Source organism: Alligator sinensis, unplaced genomic scaffold, assembly GCF_000455745.1.
Source record: "Alligator sinensis unplaced genomic scaffold, ASM45574v1 scaffold1768_1, whole genome shotgun sequence".
NCBI lineage: Eukaryota > Metazoa > Chordata > Crocodylia > Alligatoridae > Alligator > Alligator sinensis.
The window spans coordinates 6,297-19,121 of NW_005843792.1; the positions used below are offsets into that span (position 1 = coordinate 6,297).

A 12,825-nucleotide genomic window follows, 5' to 3' on the forward strand; every position below is an offset into this window, starting at 1 on the left:
TTTTTCCTTTGCATGTCTATTACTACTAGTACCATTATATATTTCATATACTTAGCAATAAATAACTTTTTTAATCAAACTGGTAGTAACTGGGTATATTTTTCCTTCTCTCCTTCTCCTTCCCCACTTGCTCTGCAGCAACGCTTCTCTTACCTGAGCTAAAGATCCCTGTGAAGCCCAAAAATACTGTGGGGGTCTGCTCATCCAGAGGCTAAAGATTGGGACATGCTGAGTTTGAAACACATAAGGGGATCAGCTTGCACAGGCTGATTGACCCAGTTTGGTTCAGATGTGCCCTAATGAACTGAATGCTTGCCCATGGACACCCAGCCGGATTCAGAGATATTCTGTTTACCTGTGTACTTGTGTCTGACTGCAGTGTATTATTACTTTAATTAACTGATTCCTGGCATATGAGGGTGTCAGCCTGTCCCTGCTGATCAACCCAGCCAGGTCAGGCGTGTCATATTAATCTGTATGTGTTTGTGTGTATGACTGAAATGGTGACTGGAGGAATCCAGCCCCATTGAAACTGAGCCCTGCAAGATAGCTCCATTGGGGGTGAAGACTTGCAGAAGGGAGATATACAGCTCCGTGTAGAAACACAAGTAACACAAGCAGCACATTAATAGAATTATAAAGACCCTAGAAACATATCCCTAATAAATGAGCACGCCCCAAGTGAAGGGGAAATCTGGTAACAGTAGCATCTTTCTCTCTGTTCTCCATCAGCTTCATCCAGTGACTATTAAGTACAAGATACAGATCCTCAGCCTCATGAGGAGACTCTAGACTGTCTACCTTAGGTTTCATAGTAAGAGCGCTGCCCTGGGAAGTCAGAGAGATGCAAATGAAACTCTTTCTGGTTGTTTTGGCCTTGAATCTGAATTTCCTGCTACTTGGGTGAATACCCTAACAGGTCAATTCCTGGGGCTAAGATAGGTCTGCCCAAGCCCTCATCCTCTTCTTCTTCCATCTCTTGTGGAGATGAAACTCTCTCTTCAACATATCACCATGTTTCTCTACTAGGGACTGACTAAAGCATAAGGAAAAATAACAAGGCTACGGACACACAATAAACAAGTGTACTACCATGCACCCTGTCATGTAGCTCTTAGTTCTTGCACATTTGTTTCATTGCTGGGGTCTTGGATATGAACTGGGATAATTACTCATTTAATGAGTATACATTTTCTCAAAAATGTCATGAACATCCTGACATTGTCTTGGGTGACTTTCACAGAGCATCCCAATAAATTACCTTCAGTGTGGACAAGCTTCACTTGATCTCGAGGAAGTGAAAATCAGCAGAACTCCACTGCAGCCCAGTTAGCTGAAATAAGCTATGGTTATGACAATGGCCTCCAGCTGCTTCCATCACTCTGAACTGATATTTTCAATAGCACCTAGAGCAGGGGTGGGCAAAATGTAGCCCGCAGGCTGGGTGGCCCTGCCAGGCCATTCTAGCTGGCCTGTGGGGCCCCTAAAAAAAATTAGAAAATTAATATTTATCTGCCCCTGGCTGCCTGTCATGCAGCCCTTGATGGCTTGCCAAAACTTAGTAAGTGGCTCTCCACCCAACATAATTGCCCACCCTGACCTAGAGACACCAATCAGCATTAAGCCACTATCTTCATACAAAGGGGTTGAAAGATGTGCCTTTTGTGAAAAGGGTGCTGCTTTGCGTCTCAGGAGGCCATCTGGTCTCTCCTTGTGGCTCTGCAAGGGGCCAAGTCACTGTTTACAAGTGTGGTAAATGGAAGTGCCTTGGGTGCCCTCCAACCAAGTCAGTGGCATACAACTGATGAAAGGATATGACCCATTCTCTTTGCCTTCCTCAGCTTCTGGCAGGGTGTGGCAAGAGGGGGCAGGGAACTAAACCCGATGTCCCTTAACAAATCCAAGCCACTCAAGTCTTTGTCTTGTTCAGTGCTCACTCACCCACATTGCTACACACATGTCCTTTATTCCATTAAGTTATCTGGGAGGAGGTGATATTAAAAACCTTCAGGAGTCAGAGACAGAGAGCCCTCCTTGGTGGTTTTAAGATGAAAAGTTTCAGTTGCAGGGTTTGGGTTTTTCAAAGAGAAGGTAGACTCCTAACCGAACACATTTCTGATCGTTGTTACAGTCTACTTTCTATCGTGTGTGTGTGTGTGTGTGTGTGTGTGTGTGTGTGTGTGTGTGTGTGTGTAGAGCTGCTTTTGTGGATTAGGCATTATCAAAACATTCACACTGCCTAGACATGTGATGATTTCTGCCATTTAAAGCATTCTAAAGTGGTCATTTAATACACATGGGCAACTAGACTGTTTTCAAAATAGCCAAAGTTACCTTAATTAAACCTTCTTTTATGTGTTTTAAATATAAGGCAAACTATGGTAGTGTATCTTAGCCTACTTCAGAGTGTAGCAGCAGCGTTGGTCTAAGGATATAGGCAGACCTTGTCTGCCTTAGCCTACCTAGTTCACTTTTACTCCAACTGGGGCTTTTCCAAGTAGTAATTAGCTGCATTGTGCATTCGGTGCCCTCTGCCTTCTACTCTGCAGAACTACAGCAAAACACAAAACTTAACATCACCCCTGAAATATCTATTAAATTTTAAGGCACTATGCCTAAGCATTTTAAATAAAGCACAGAAGTTACAGTGCCTTTGGAAATGCTTACCCTACATGTGTATAGGCATCCAAAGATCATTCAGTCAAAGAATGAACATGTCAGTGAATAAAGAAAAGAAAATTCTTGCAGATTCCAGGGAGAAGTCGGGTTGGTGTGTCTCGAGAGATCTGCTAATGAGCAACGAAATAATGCCAACAATCTTAAGTGGTATATATACACACATAATAAATGTAGGAAGAACTTCTTGGTAATGCAGAGCAATTCTGCATCATCTTAAAGGGCACCTGCAAAACATTGACAAATCCTCCTGGGTTTTGACTTTTCCAGTTCTTTCATGCATTATTTTAGACAATTTGACACCTGATATAAGACCCTGAACTACAAGAAGCTGTATAATTGAAGAGTCCAATGACCTTATGTAACATCCACTGATTCTCGTTGCACTTAAGTAACAGAAGAGAGTTCGCTGCTAACAAGAAATTGTCTTTAAAGGAGATTCCAATTTTTGGAGATACCCTATTTCCTTGAAAGGGCTTGTTAATCATTAAGCAACAACTTCAGGACCACATACAATGCCTGAAAAGGAATGTATTCATGCCCAGAAGATCTCAAGACCTCCGTCAGAGAACCTTTCATTTGTCCATGCAAGAAGTGGTGAGGTTTTTTTGCCTTTATGCCTTACGTTGTTAAGCTACATACATTTTGCAATGTGTGAGACAGAGAAGATACACTGTTCTATACTGTGATGGTGGGAGAGGGAGAAAACATTTATCTTAAAGTGAAGTGAGACTAGGAAGGGTAAAGTTAAAATCTCAGATGTAGAGGGTGGCTCTCTGAAACAAGATTTATTGCTCTTTCAACTATCTTGAAATATCCTAGCCCCAAAAATCCTGCTTGGGCATGATGTTCACTGAAAAAACCAAAAATTGTAATTTTCTCCAAATGAGTCACGAGTTCTCTGTGCTAGTTCTCAATATCAGTTGTTATTGTGTACATAGAGGTAGTCGTGCGTTGAAACCCATTGTAGAAATAGAAACTGAAAAGATACAGTCTTGCTTTCAATTCAAGAGGCAAGAATTGTTGGGATTATCTTTTATTAGACCGACCCCATGACTGGGATAAATAGGTCAGCTTTTGGATACCAGACTACCATGCCAAGGTCTGGTGGAGAGAAGCAGACAGCGTAGAGGTAAATGGAATAAGGGCTTGTGTACTCACATGGCTGCAACATCACTTCAACAGTACCATTCTTCCTTAAAAGCTTTCTGCATTAAGTATATCTAAAGAGGCAGCATGTAGATACAGAACGGTAAAGAGAGGAACATGAGAAAGCTTTGTGATTACATAGGTCATCATGCTTTGGGGGTACATGCTTACAGTCCTGTTGGGGGGAAAAGAAAAACAAACACATTTTATTTATTTATTAATTTTTTAAATTCAGAGGTAATCATCCGCATAACATCTGCAGGATCCCTTAGATATCTCAGTCCATAGATAAACAAGCTTCTTTATTCCCCAGTCAGGTACTAGTTTGCAGCACCCTGCCTCAAGGTCTCACTGTACTACCTATACGAGGGGGGAAAAAAACCATGACCTCGCTCAGGAATCCCAGAATCTTAATAGATTTGCTAATTTTCATTCCATGGGAGTAAGCCTTCTTTTGGGAGTACATAAAGCCTCAACAGAAAGGCAGTTGGACAGATTAGTATACATTGGTAGATGAACAGTTGTCCAAGAGGCTTTTTCTGCAATCACACTATCAGGACTTTCTTTATACTGCTGTTAATGATTTTTGTCCGTTTGCTTCATTCCAAAAGGGTCAAAGTAGCTTACTACAAACAAGCAATCCACAGATAAGATTCCCCAAACAACACCCCAAAACCCTAGAAATACATTGTTCAAATACCTGCCATTGTGATACTAGGAGGCTAAAACATTATGGTCTTAGGTCTCTTAATGAAACATAGACCAAAGAAGAAACTCCCCGTCACAAAGATGTTGCAATTTTTCAACAGTTTGACTCCTGGAGTCCACATACATTGAAGAATTGGGGATCATGTTAGGTATAGAAAATCCATGTTGATACAAGAAAGTTAAGTGAATATCCAATAGCTGGGGATAGCAGCCAGGTGTGGGAATGAGCTTTTATAACTTGTCTTCATGAATGCTTCTTTGTCTTTACTCTGTCACACACTCCTTTTTTGTGTGCGCATAAAGATGAGCCACATATGGAGAACCGGACTGCAGTGATGGAGTTTATCCTTATGGGTTGTACCAGCAACCCCCAGCTACAGCCTCTGCTCTTTGTTGTGCTGCTACTCACCTACATCTTAACTATTGCCGGCAACATTATTATCATCATCGTCACCCTCGTGGACCATCGTCTCCAAGCCCCCATGTACTTCTTTCTTAGAAACTTCTCTATCCTGGAAATCGGCTTCACCTCTGCTGTCAGCCCCAAAGCCTTGGCCATCCTTGCATCAAACAGAAAAACAATTTCTTTACCAGCATGTTTCACTCAAACCTTTTTTTATTTCATGCTGGGCACTACAGAGTCCTTCCTGTTAGCAGCAATGTCCTTTGATAGATACGTGGCCATCTGTAACCCTCTGCGCTATACCACCATCATGAACTCTCAAGTCAGGACCCTTTTGGTGTTGGGCTCTTGGATTGGGGGCTTCTTCCTTATTATTGGCCCAGCAGTTTTGCTCTTCCAGATGCCTTTCTGTGGCCCAAATGTCATTAACCACTTCTTCTGTGATAACACTCCACTACTTAAGCTTGCCTGTGCAAATACCAGGCTCTTGGAGTCCATGAGTTTTGTTGTAGCTGTGTTTTCTTTGTTGGGCTGTTTCACTATCACTGTTGTGTCTTACATTAGTATTGTCACCACAGTGATGCAAATGCCTTCTACTACAAGGAGGCAGAAAGCCTTCTCCACTTGTGCCTCTCATCTCATTGTGGTGTCCATCACCTATGGCAGCTGCATCTTTATGTATGTCAGGCCCACAAGGGACAGCAAGTTGGACTTCAGTAAAGGGGTGTCTGTTCTCAACACAATGGTGACTCCTCTGCTCAACCCCTTCATCTATAGCCTGAGGAACAAGCAGGTTCAGGTGGCCATACGGGATCTTTTTGGCAAGAGTGGAGTGTTTCCTAAAGAACCAAAGAAATTGATAAGGCTCTCTCCCTTGTCCCTTTTCCAAACATGATCTGAAGTCCTTCTTGTCATGGGTCTTGGTCAGCTACGTTTTGGGGCATCTAAGGTCACCATCCATAGTTGCCATGTTTATGGGCCTTGACCGCTACTGTACATGCTCATTCTGTTCACATATGTAGTCATCCCATAAACAGCTACACATCCAGGAATAGAATTGCCCTGCATCTCTAAAGACCAAAATATCATGTGACAAAAAATGACCACTGACATGACTAGGAAGTAGTCGTATGGCACTGTCTACACAAAATGATTTCATGCGTTTGTATCATGAGCCTGTGGAGCTTCCCATCTACTTAAGGCATGCTGATATTTGTATTAATACTGACAAAGGGAAAAACAGGGAAAAGAACAATAAAAATTTCACTCCAGTAACTTTTCCTATTTGTCTGGGGAAAAAACAGAAATAGTCCTGAACATCAAGTCTGGTCAGCTCTGGAATCAAAGGCAACTTTCTCTGGGTCAAATGGCAGAACCCACTACTGATTTTGAGGCAAAGGAAGACAGGCGATTGTTATCTTCTAGTGCATCCCTGTGCCTTCCCCCCAATGCTTTATGCCTTCTTTGCCCTTTTTAAACCCCCCTGATTTTATATCCCATACTTACTTCAAGAACAGTTCTGATCTCATCCCTGAACAATGTGTGCCTTTTATTTGCATTTCACTACTCTATTAACAACACCTATCCATGAACCAGGGACTGCCCAAATAATCAAAGGTCTTTTCCAAAAAATTCAGAGAGCTTTGAATCGATTCAGACCTTTTAATTCCCCTGATTCAATTTAGATTTGGCCACTGAATTGAGCCAAATCTCTTCCAAATCAAGTCACCACCCAAAGTTTCGCATAGCCCTAGTATCCATCCACCCGCCAATCCAATCCAAGCAAGCCAATCCATCCGCTTGCTTTATGCCAATGTATCCATCCTTTAATGTCCTTTTGTAATGCCTTGCTGCATGTAGACAAACATTCTTTAGAAGCTCATTACCCTTGGTTGAAATAAATTTTGTATGGTAATTTTGCTTTTCTGACTGCCACTAAATTAATCTGTACTTATTCCAATTAGCTTGAGCTTTGATCAGTTGTTAACTGATGCTCTGATTTTTGCCAGTTGAAATTCTGGCTTAGGGTTTTTGGTTCTACTCTCAGAGAGGGGGCATTAGTGCAGTGGTTAAAGCACTTGGGCTGGGACATTAGAATAATGAACATTCAAGCTATGCCTTTGCAAAGGGAGCATTGAACCTGGAATTTTGACGTCCTGAGTGTGCGCCTCAATTGCACAGCTCTTGGGATCAAGTTGTGGCAGGGTCATTCTCCCTTGGGGACTCATGTTTAGGTAGCTACATATGTATTTAACCAATATGTAGTCTTACTATGAGTGCTCAGTATAAGAATGCACGCTTATGCATCCATGGTGTAAGGCCAGGGATACAAACACTCATTAGTCAGCTAAAAAACACAAAAACTCGTCATTTAGATGCACAAAGGCTCCTATTCCAGGCTCACTTAGACCCCCCAAAATTGTACAAGAGGTGTTCATCATTCCTTTCCCCACTTCTTTTCATGATTCAGTTTTAACACAGAGATGATAGCATGAGACAAAAATAGATGCCTTTATGAGTGTTCAGGAGCTTGAAAAAGGCAGAATTTGATTGTGCGTATGCACCTTAGTCCAGTTAGCACCACCAAAGAGGTCACAGACAATCTGATAGCTGAATTTGTTGCTATCTATTTTAGAAGCTTATGTAGTTTGCATGCCCTTAGTACTGGAGCACATTTGGATTCAGGTACCTAAACCCCCCCCACCCTCCACCCACTCCCACCTCCATTCCACCTTAAGTCCTAATTTCTTAGTTTTGGATGCATCTCTTGGTCTATGTCTTCCTGGTGAGGTGCCTAAGCACCTTGGAAAGTCTATTCCAAAATTATCTGTTGCAAGCACATGTTGAAAGTCTTTTCCAGGGCAGGGACTTGAGACAAGATTCCTTCATTTCCAGAAAAGTACCTGAAACTTTCTGGATCATCCTCCCTCTTTTGTCTTTCTGTTTTGTTATGCTGAGGGAACCATAGAGCTGTGGGCCCATGAATACATCTGAACAGTTTCTTCACACTGTTTTGATTGTGTACACAATAAGAGTCAGAACACAAACCATCATAAAACCTCAAGGCTATGTCCATGTCTATGACTTTAAAATTTAATAAACACCAAATTAGAGGAAGCAATAAGTGGAAATAATGCAACAATGGCAAATACTATTCAAAGAAAAAAATTGTTACAGAAACAATGTGCAGGTGCCACACTGATGTTTAGGTTCCCTTGTCATTGAAACAGCAGCAGAAGGGCAAGAGGGAGGTTTTTTTAGAGAGCAAAAGTCAATAAGGTGTCTTTGTGTACAGCTACATGGAGTACAGTTCCTGCCCCCAACCCCTTTCCCTCCATTGAGCTGATCCACTCCAAAGATGCATGTATCCTCTCTCCCCATCTTCTCCACTGCAGATCATAGTGCTAACCTTGTCACAGGTAGACAACCAACAGACGCATTGAATGGACAGCAGTGAAAAATGCTCACACCCAGGATTCCTTGTACCCAGGGCTCTTTGTACTTGACCAAGGGAGAAGAACCCAGAAAATAGCTGTCTTACTGGGAAATGCATGATACTGGGAACTCATTGCTGTGATAATCCTAAATCTCATACTTGTATATAGCCTTTATTCCAGCTGCACTTGGCCGGGCTAATTCTTCCCTTTCAACCACTAGTGTAAATCTGGGATAATTTCCTTGGAAACAATGAAAGCTAAGGTGATGGCTGTACAGTCAGTCAGTGCTGTGCTGGCTTTTACAGCTTAGACCCGACTAAGGATGTATTGCATGAGAAAGCTTGTTTAACACTATCCTGACTATGCCAATAGAAGATATCAACAATAAAAAATATTGCTCAAAGAAATCCTTGCCTCTCACTGATCTGAAACATTACTCATATTTTGAGTCAATTTTTTTTTTCTTGTCTGAACATTTGAAAACTAAATATCTGGTTTGAATGTCCTTTCCCCCTTTTTTCTATTTAAATAAACATTAATATAAGCTCATAATATGAAAAGTTGCTGATAACTTTTTTGTTATGATTTGAAAAAAACAAAACAAAGTAGTTTCCATTCTCAATCTTTGAAACTGAAACACATTATTAGAACTAAAGATATTAATTTGTAAGGATCTGTGTTGTTGTTGTTTTTTTACCCACCGAAAGCAATAAAAAATAGTCACACACACACACACACAGTCAAGAAAGGAAGTGTAGAAAATGAACAATCTTCATTTTCCTTGATCTTTTTTCCCAGATAATAAACCTATTTCTTTCTTTTCTTAGTTTGTCCTAAAACTCTTCTGAGAGCAGTTTTAAAGTTCATGACAGTGCAGGGTACTGCCAAAAGCAAGCAGTGAGGCCACTGAAGGACATCACCTGAAAATAACAACTCTCACTTCATAAATGATAGAAGTGATTTTATATAGCTCAGCCCTTCCCTGTGAATCTCACTGAATGCTGACAAAGAAGGTAATTATTCCAAGTGTCTTTGTATTACCAATTAGTCATTAGTAAATAAATAAATTAAAAAAAAAAAAACTTTGAAAAGAAAGGCACATTCATATATACTACTGCTGTATATTCAAGCAACCTGAAATGCCACCATCTTGGCTTGCAAAGCACTTAGTAGGGATACACCTGGACACAGTAACAGTAGTACTGACAGCTTTTGTCATCACCTGTGCAAAGCATTAAGTGATTGCTTGCTTTTCCACCCCAAATTACTCAGTAGTTAGCTCAGGAACCATTCAGAAACCAATTAGGTAACAAGGGCCTCTGCTTCAGTGGGATAGGTTATGAAAAATCATTCTATTTTTATTTTTTCTTTTGTTAAAAGTTTGGGAATGTGGCGCTTTCCTCCTATGCCTCCATTTTCTTGTCATAAAGAAGCCATTATCTGCATTGTCTGGTTTTATTGGCCTACTGGTTCCTTTTTTGTGGGAAGCAGGTGTAGTTTGCAGGAAATGCCAAACATCAAAAAAGGTTGGGGGAAGTCTTTTGGTTTGTGTTTTTGGGTTTGTTTGTTTTATTAAGAAAAAAAAACACCTGAGACATGTTTATCTCAATGTTTTTGCAGCCTTATGACTATCCTGGGAGACAGAAAACTACAATTTTCTCTAGTTTTTACAGAGAGAAGAAAGAGGAACTCGGGGCACAATTCATTTTGACCTTGAACACACCAGACAGGATTAGGCAGGTTTTTAGGAAACAAAAGTGCATCCAGTGTTACAGTTTGGCCCTCACCCACAGGCACCTAGCCTAGGAAGCACCTCTTTTCTGGACTGCAAGTCTTCCTACAATGCACACTCCCCAGGTGGAAGCTGGGTCACTAGACACAAAGAAGGTAACATATTGGGGCCAGGCAGAGAGCAAGAAAAATGCGCTTAATTCCCTAAAATGCCTGAAGAGCGCTGGCATCAGGGACTTGCTACTCCCCCACCTCCCCCCCCCCACACATTTTCAAGGGAGCACCATAATCATTAAACTCAAGATATGTTCTCCTTTGGGCTTGTTCAAAGCATGAATTATGTACTTTACACTCTAGGCATTGATTTCTGGGTTGATTTAAACCAATCTCTCACAAAGGATTAGGAGCTAGGACAGGTGTGCCCACCAGACCATTGTATCCGGACCACGGGGCCCCTAAAAATTAGAAAATTAATATTTATCTGCCGCTGGCTGCCTGTCATGTGGCCCTCGATGGCTTGCCAAAACTCAGTAAATGGCTCTCAGCCCAAAATAACTGCCCGTCCCTGAACTAGGATGTCTTCCCCCCTCCCCTAAGAAAGTGCTATGTCACAGGCTGGGTCCTACAGGACGGCTGTGATCTCCTTAAGGCCCCCTTCCTCCGTGCCAAGTCGGCCCAAGAGCATCCTCTGATTCTCGCCCGCCACGTCTTTGATGATCACATAAGGTTGGGAGGCTGCCTTACGTCTCCTTGGACATGGTTATTTCTGGCCCCATGAATTCCCGGACCCTTTGTGGGTTCTGCTCTACCAGGGGTGCTTCCCGGGCACCCTAGCCTTATGGGCTATGTGTGGCTCCAACCACCCTTTAGACCACGCCCCAAGCCTCGCAGCTGGCATAGACATTGGTCTGTCAAAATACCTTTGCCTTCTCCTCTGGGGCCTTCTCTGCACCATCGCCCTCTCCTCTGGGGCCTTCTCTACACCATCGCCCTCTCCTCTGGGGCCTTCTCAAGTGCTGCCCCCTCTCTGGGGCTCGCCACACCCACACTAGGGCTTCTCAGTAGTGGCCCCTCCTGGGGCTGGGGTTTATGCACCCCATACACCACACCCTCACTGGTGCTGGGGCCCCCACGCTGCTGTGGGTCCCCTATGAGGATGCTGCACCTTCACTGGTGCTGGGGCCCCCACACCACTGTGGGTCCCCTCTGAGGCCTCCTCCAACCCCTAATAGCCTCACCCAAGCCACCGGTGTAATACATAGCAACAACAATGCAAAACAAGCCCCTAGGCTATAACATAACTTAAAGCCCCCTGGCTAAAACCATGTTGCTCACACATCTTAGAGCTGCCTTCCTTACTCTGCTTGAGAAGTGCCTGCAGTTCTTGCATCTTAACTCCAGGAGCTCCTACCCCTCCAGCTGCTGGCAGGAACCTGCCAGCTTGGCCTCAGCCCTGGGCTTTATAAGAGCCAGGCCTTGCCCCTTACAGCCAGCTGACCGCTGGCAGGTGTGGGTCATTTGTTGCCTGCAGTTGCCCTGGCAACCCACAGCTGTGCTCCTTATTCCCTGCTAGGGCTCTTTCTCTAGCAGTTTCTGCCATCTAGGAGCAGGGCACCTCAGTGCTCTGCGACATGCTACTAGAAGCTTATACATTTTGCATAGTGCTATACATTTTGGGGGTTAGGATGCCTGAATGCTGGCCTCTCAGACAGCAACTAGACTGCACCACTAAGCAATGCAACACTGAAGAGTTTAGCTCTTAACTCCCTTGCCACCACATGGAGTCCCAGGTCAGGTGCCTGGACCTCCTTGTCCCATGCATGGGGAAAGCGATGTCCAAACAATGGGAGCTATGAAATCCAGGATACCGAGTGCGGACTCACATAAGTGTAATGGCCAAGACAATGTGCCATTACCTGCAGTACCCAACCCATGTCATAGAAGCAGCATTTTCACTCCCCATGTCCTCACCATTCAGTCAGAGTTCAGTGTAGTCTACCACCCTCTTTTTGTGAACTGCCACATCCTACCCCTTTGTGTTCCTTTATATTCAGAGGCATTTTAAACCAGAAGGAAAATAATTTTGGCTAGTTCTGTGATATTTTCTAATCCCATTTTTTTTTTAGGACGTGTAGTAATTTCACGCCATTTCATAGATATCAGGGCTGGAAGGGACCTCGGAAGATCATCAAGTCCAGCCCCCCGCCCAAAGGGCAGGAAGTCAGCTGGGGTCATAGGATCCCAGCAAGATAAGCATCCAGTTTCATTTTGAAGGTGTTCAATGAAGGTGCTTGAACCACCTCCGGTGGCAGGCTGTTCCAGACGTTGGGGGCTCAGACAGTAAAGAAGTTCTTCCTTATGTCCAGCCTGAAACGATCTTGAAGTAGTCTGTGACCATTCGACCTCGTCATCCCTTGGGGCGCTCTGGTGAACAAACATTCCCCCAGATACTGGTGGTCACCCCTGATAAGCTTATAGGTGGCCGTCAGATCACCCCTGAGCCTGCGCTTTTCCAGGCTAAAGAGCCCCAGGGCTCTCAGCCTGTCATCGTAGGGTCTGCTTCCCTGACCTCTGAGCATGCGCGTGGCTCTTCTCTGGACTCTCTCAAGCTTCTCCACATCCTTTTTGAATTGTGGAGCCCAAAACTGGACACAGTACTCCAGCTGCGGCCTCACTAAGGCCGAGTACAGGGGGAGAATGACGTCCCGAGATTTGCTTGAG

The 12,825-nt window shown here is 43.4% G+C and overlaps 1 protein-coding gene across 1 annotated transcript; it reads left to right on the forward strand.

The window, feature by feature from the left end:
• The first annotated feature begins 4,754 nt into the window (after positions 1-4,754).
• On the forward strand, positions 4,755-5,831 carry LOC102381118 (olfactory receptor 6C75-like). Its single transcript, XM_006039161.1, has one exon. The coding sequence runs from the start codon at positions 4,848-4,850 to the stop codon at positions 5,829-5,831; it is 984 nt and encodes a 327-aa protein (XP_006039223.1). The 5' UTR covers positions 4,755-4,847.
• The last annotated feature ends 6,994 nt before the right edge of the window (positions 5,832-12,825 follow it).

What these genes read in the sequence shown, in the direction of transcription:
- LOC102381118 (XM_006039161.1), top strand. Translation starts at nt 4,848, where the DNA reads ATGGAGAACCGGACTGCAGTGATGGAGTTTATCCTTATGGGTTGTACC.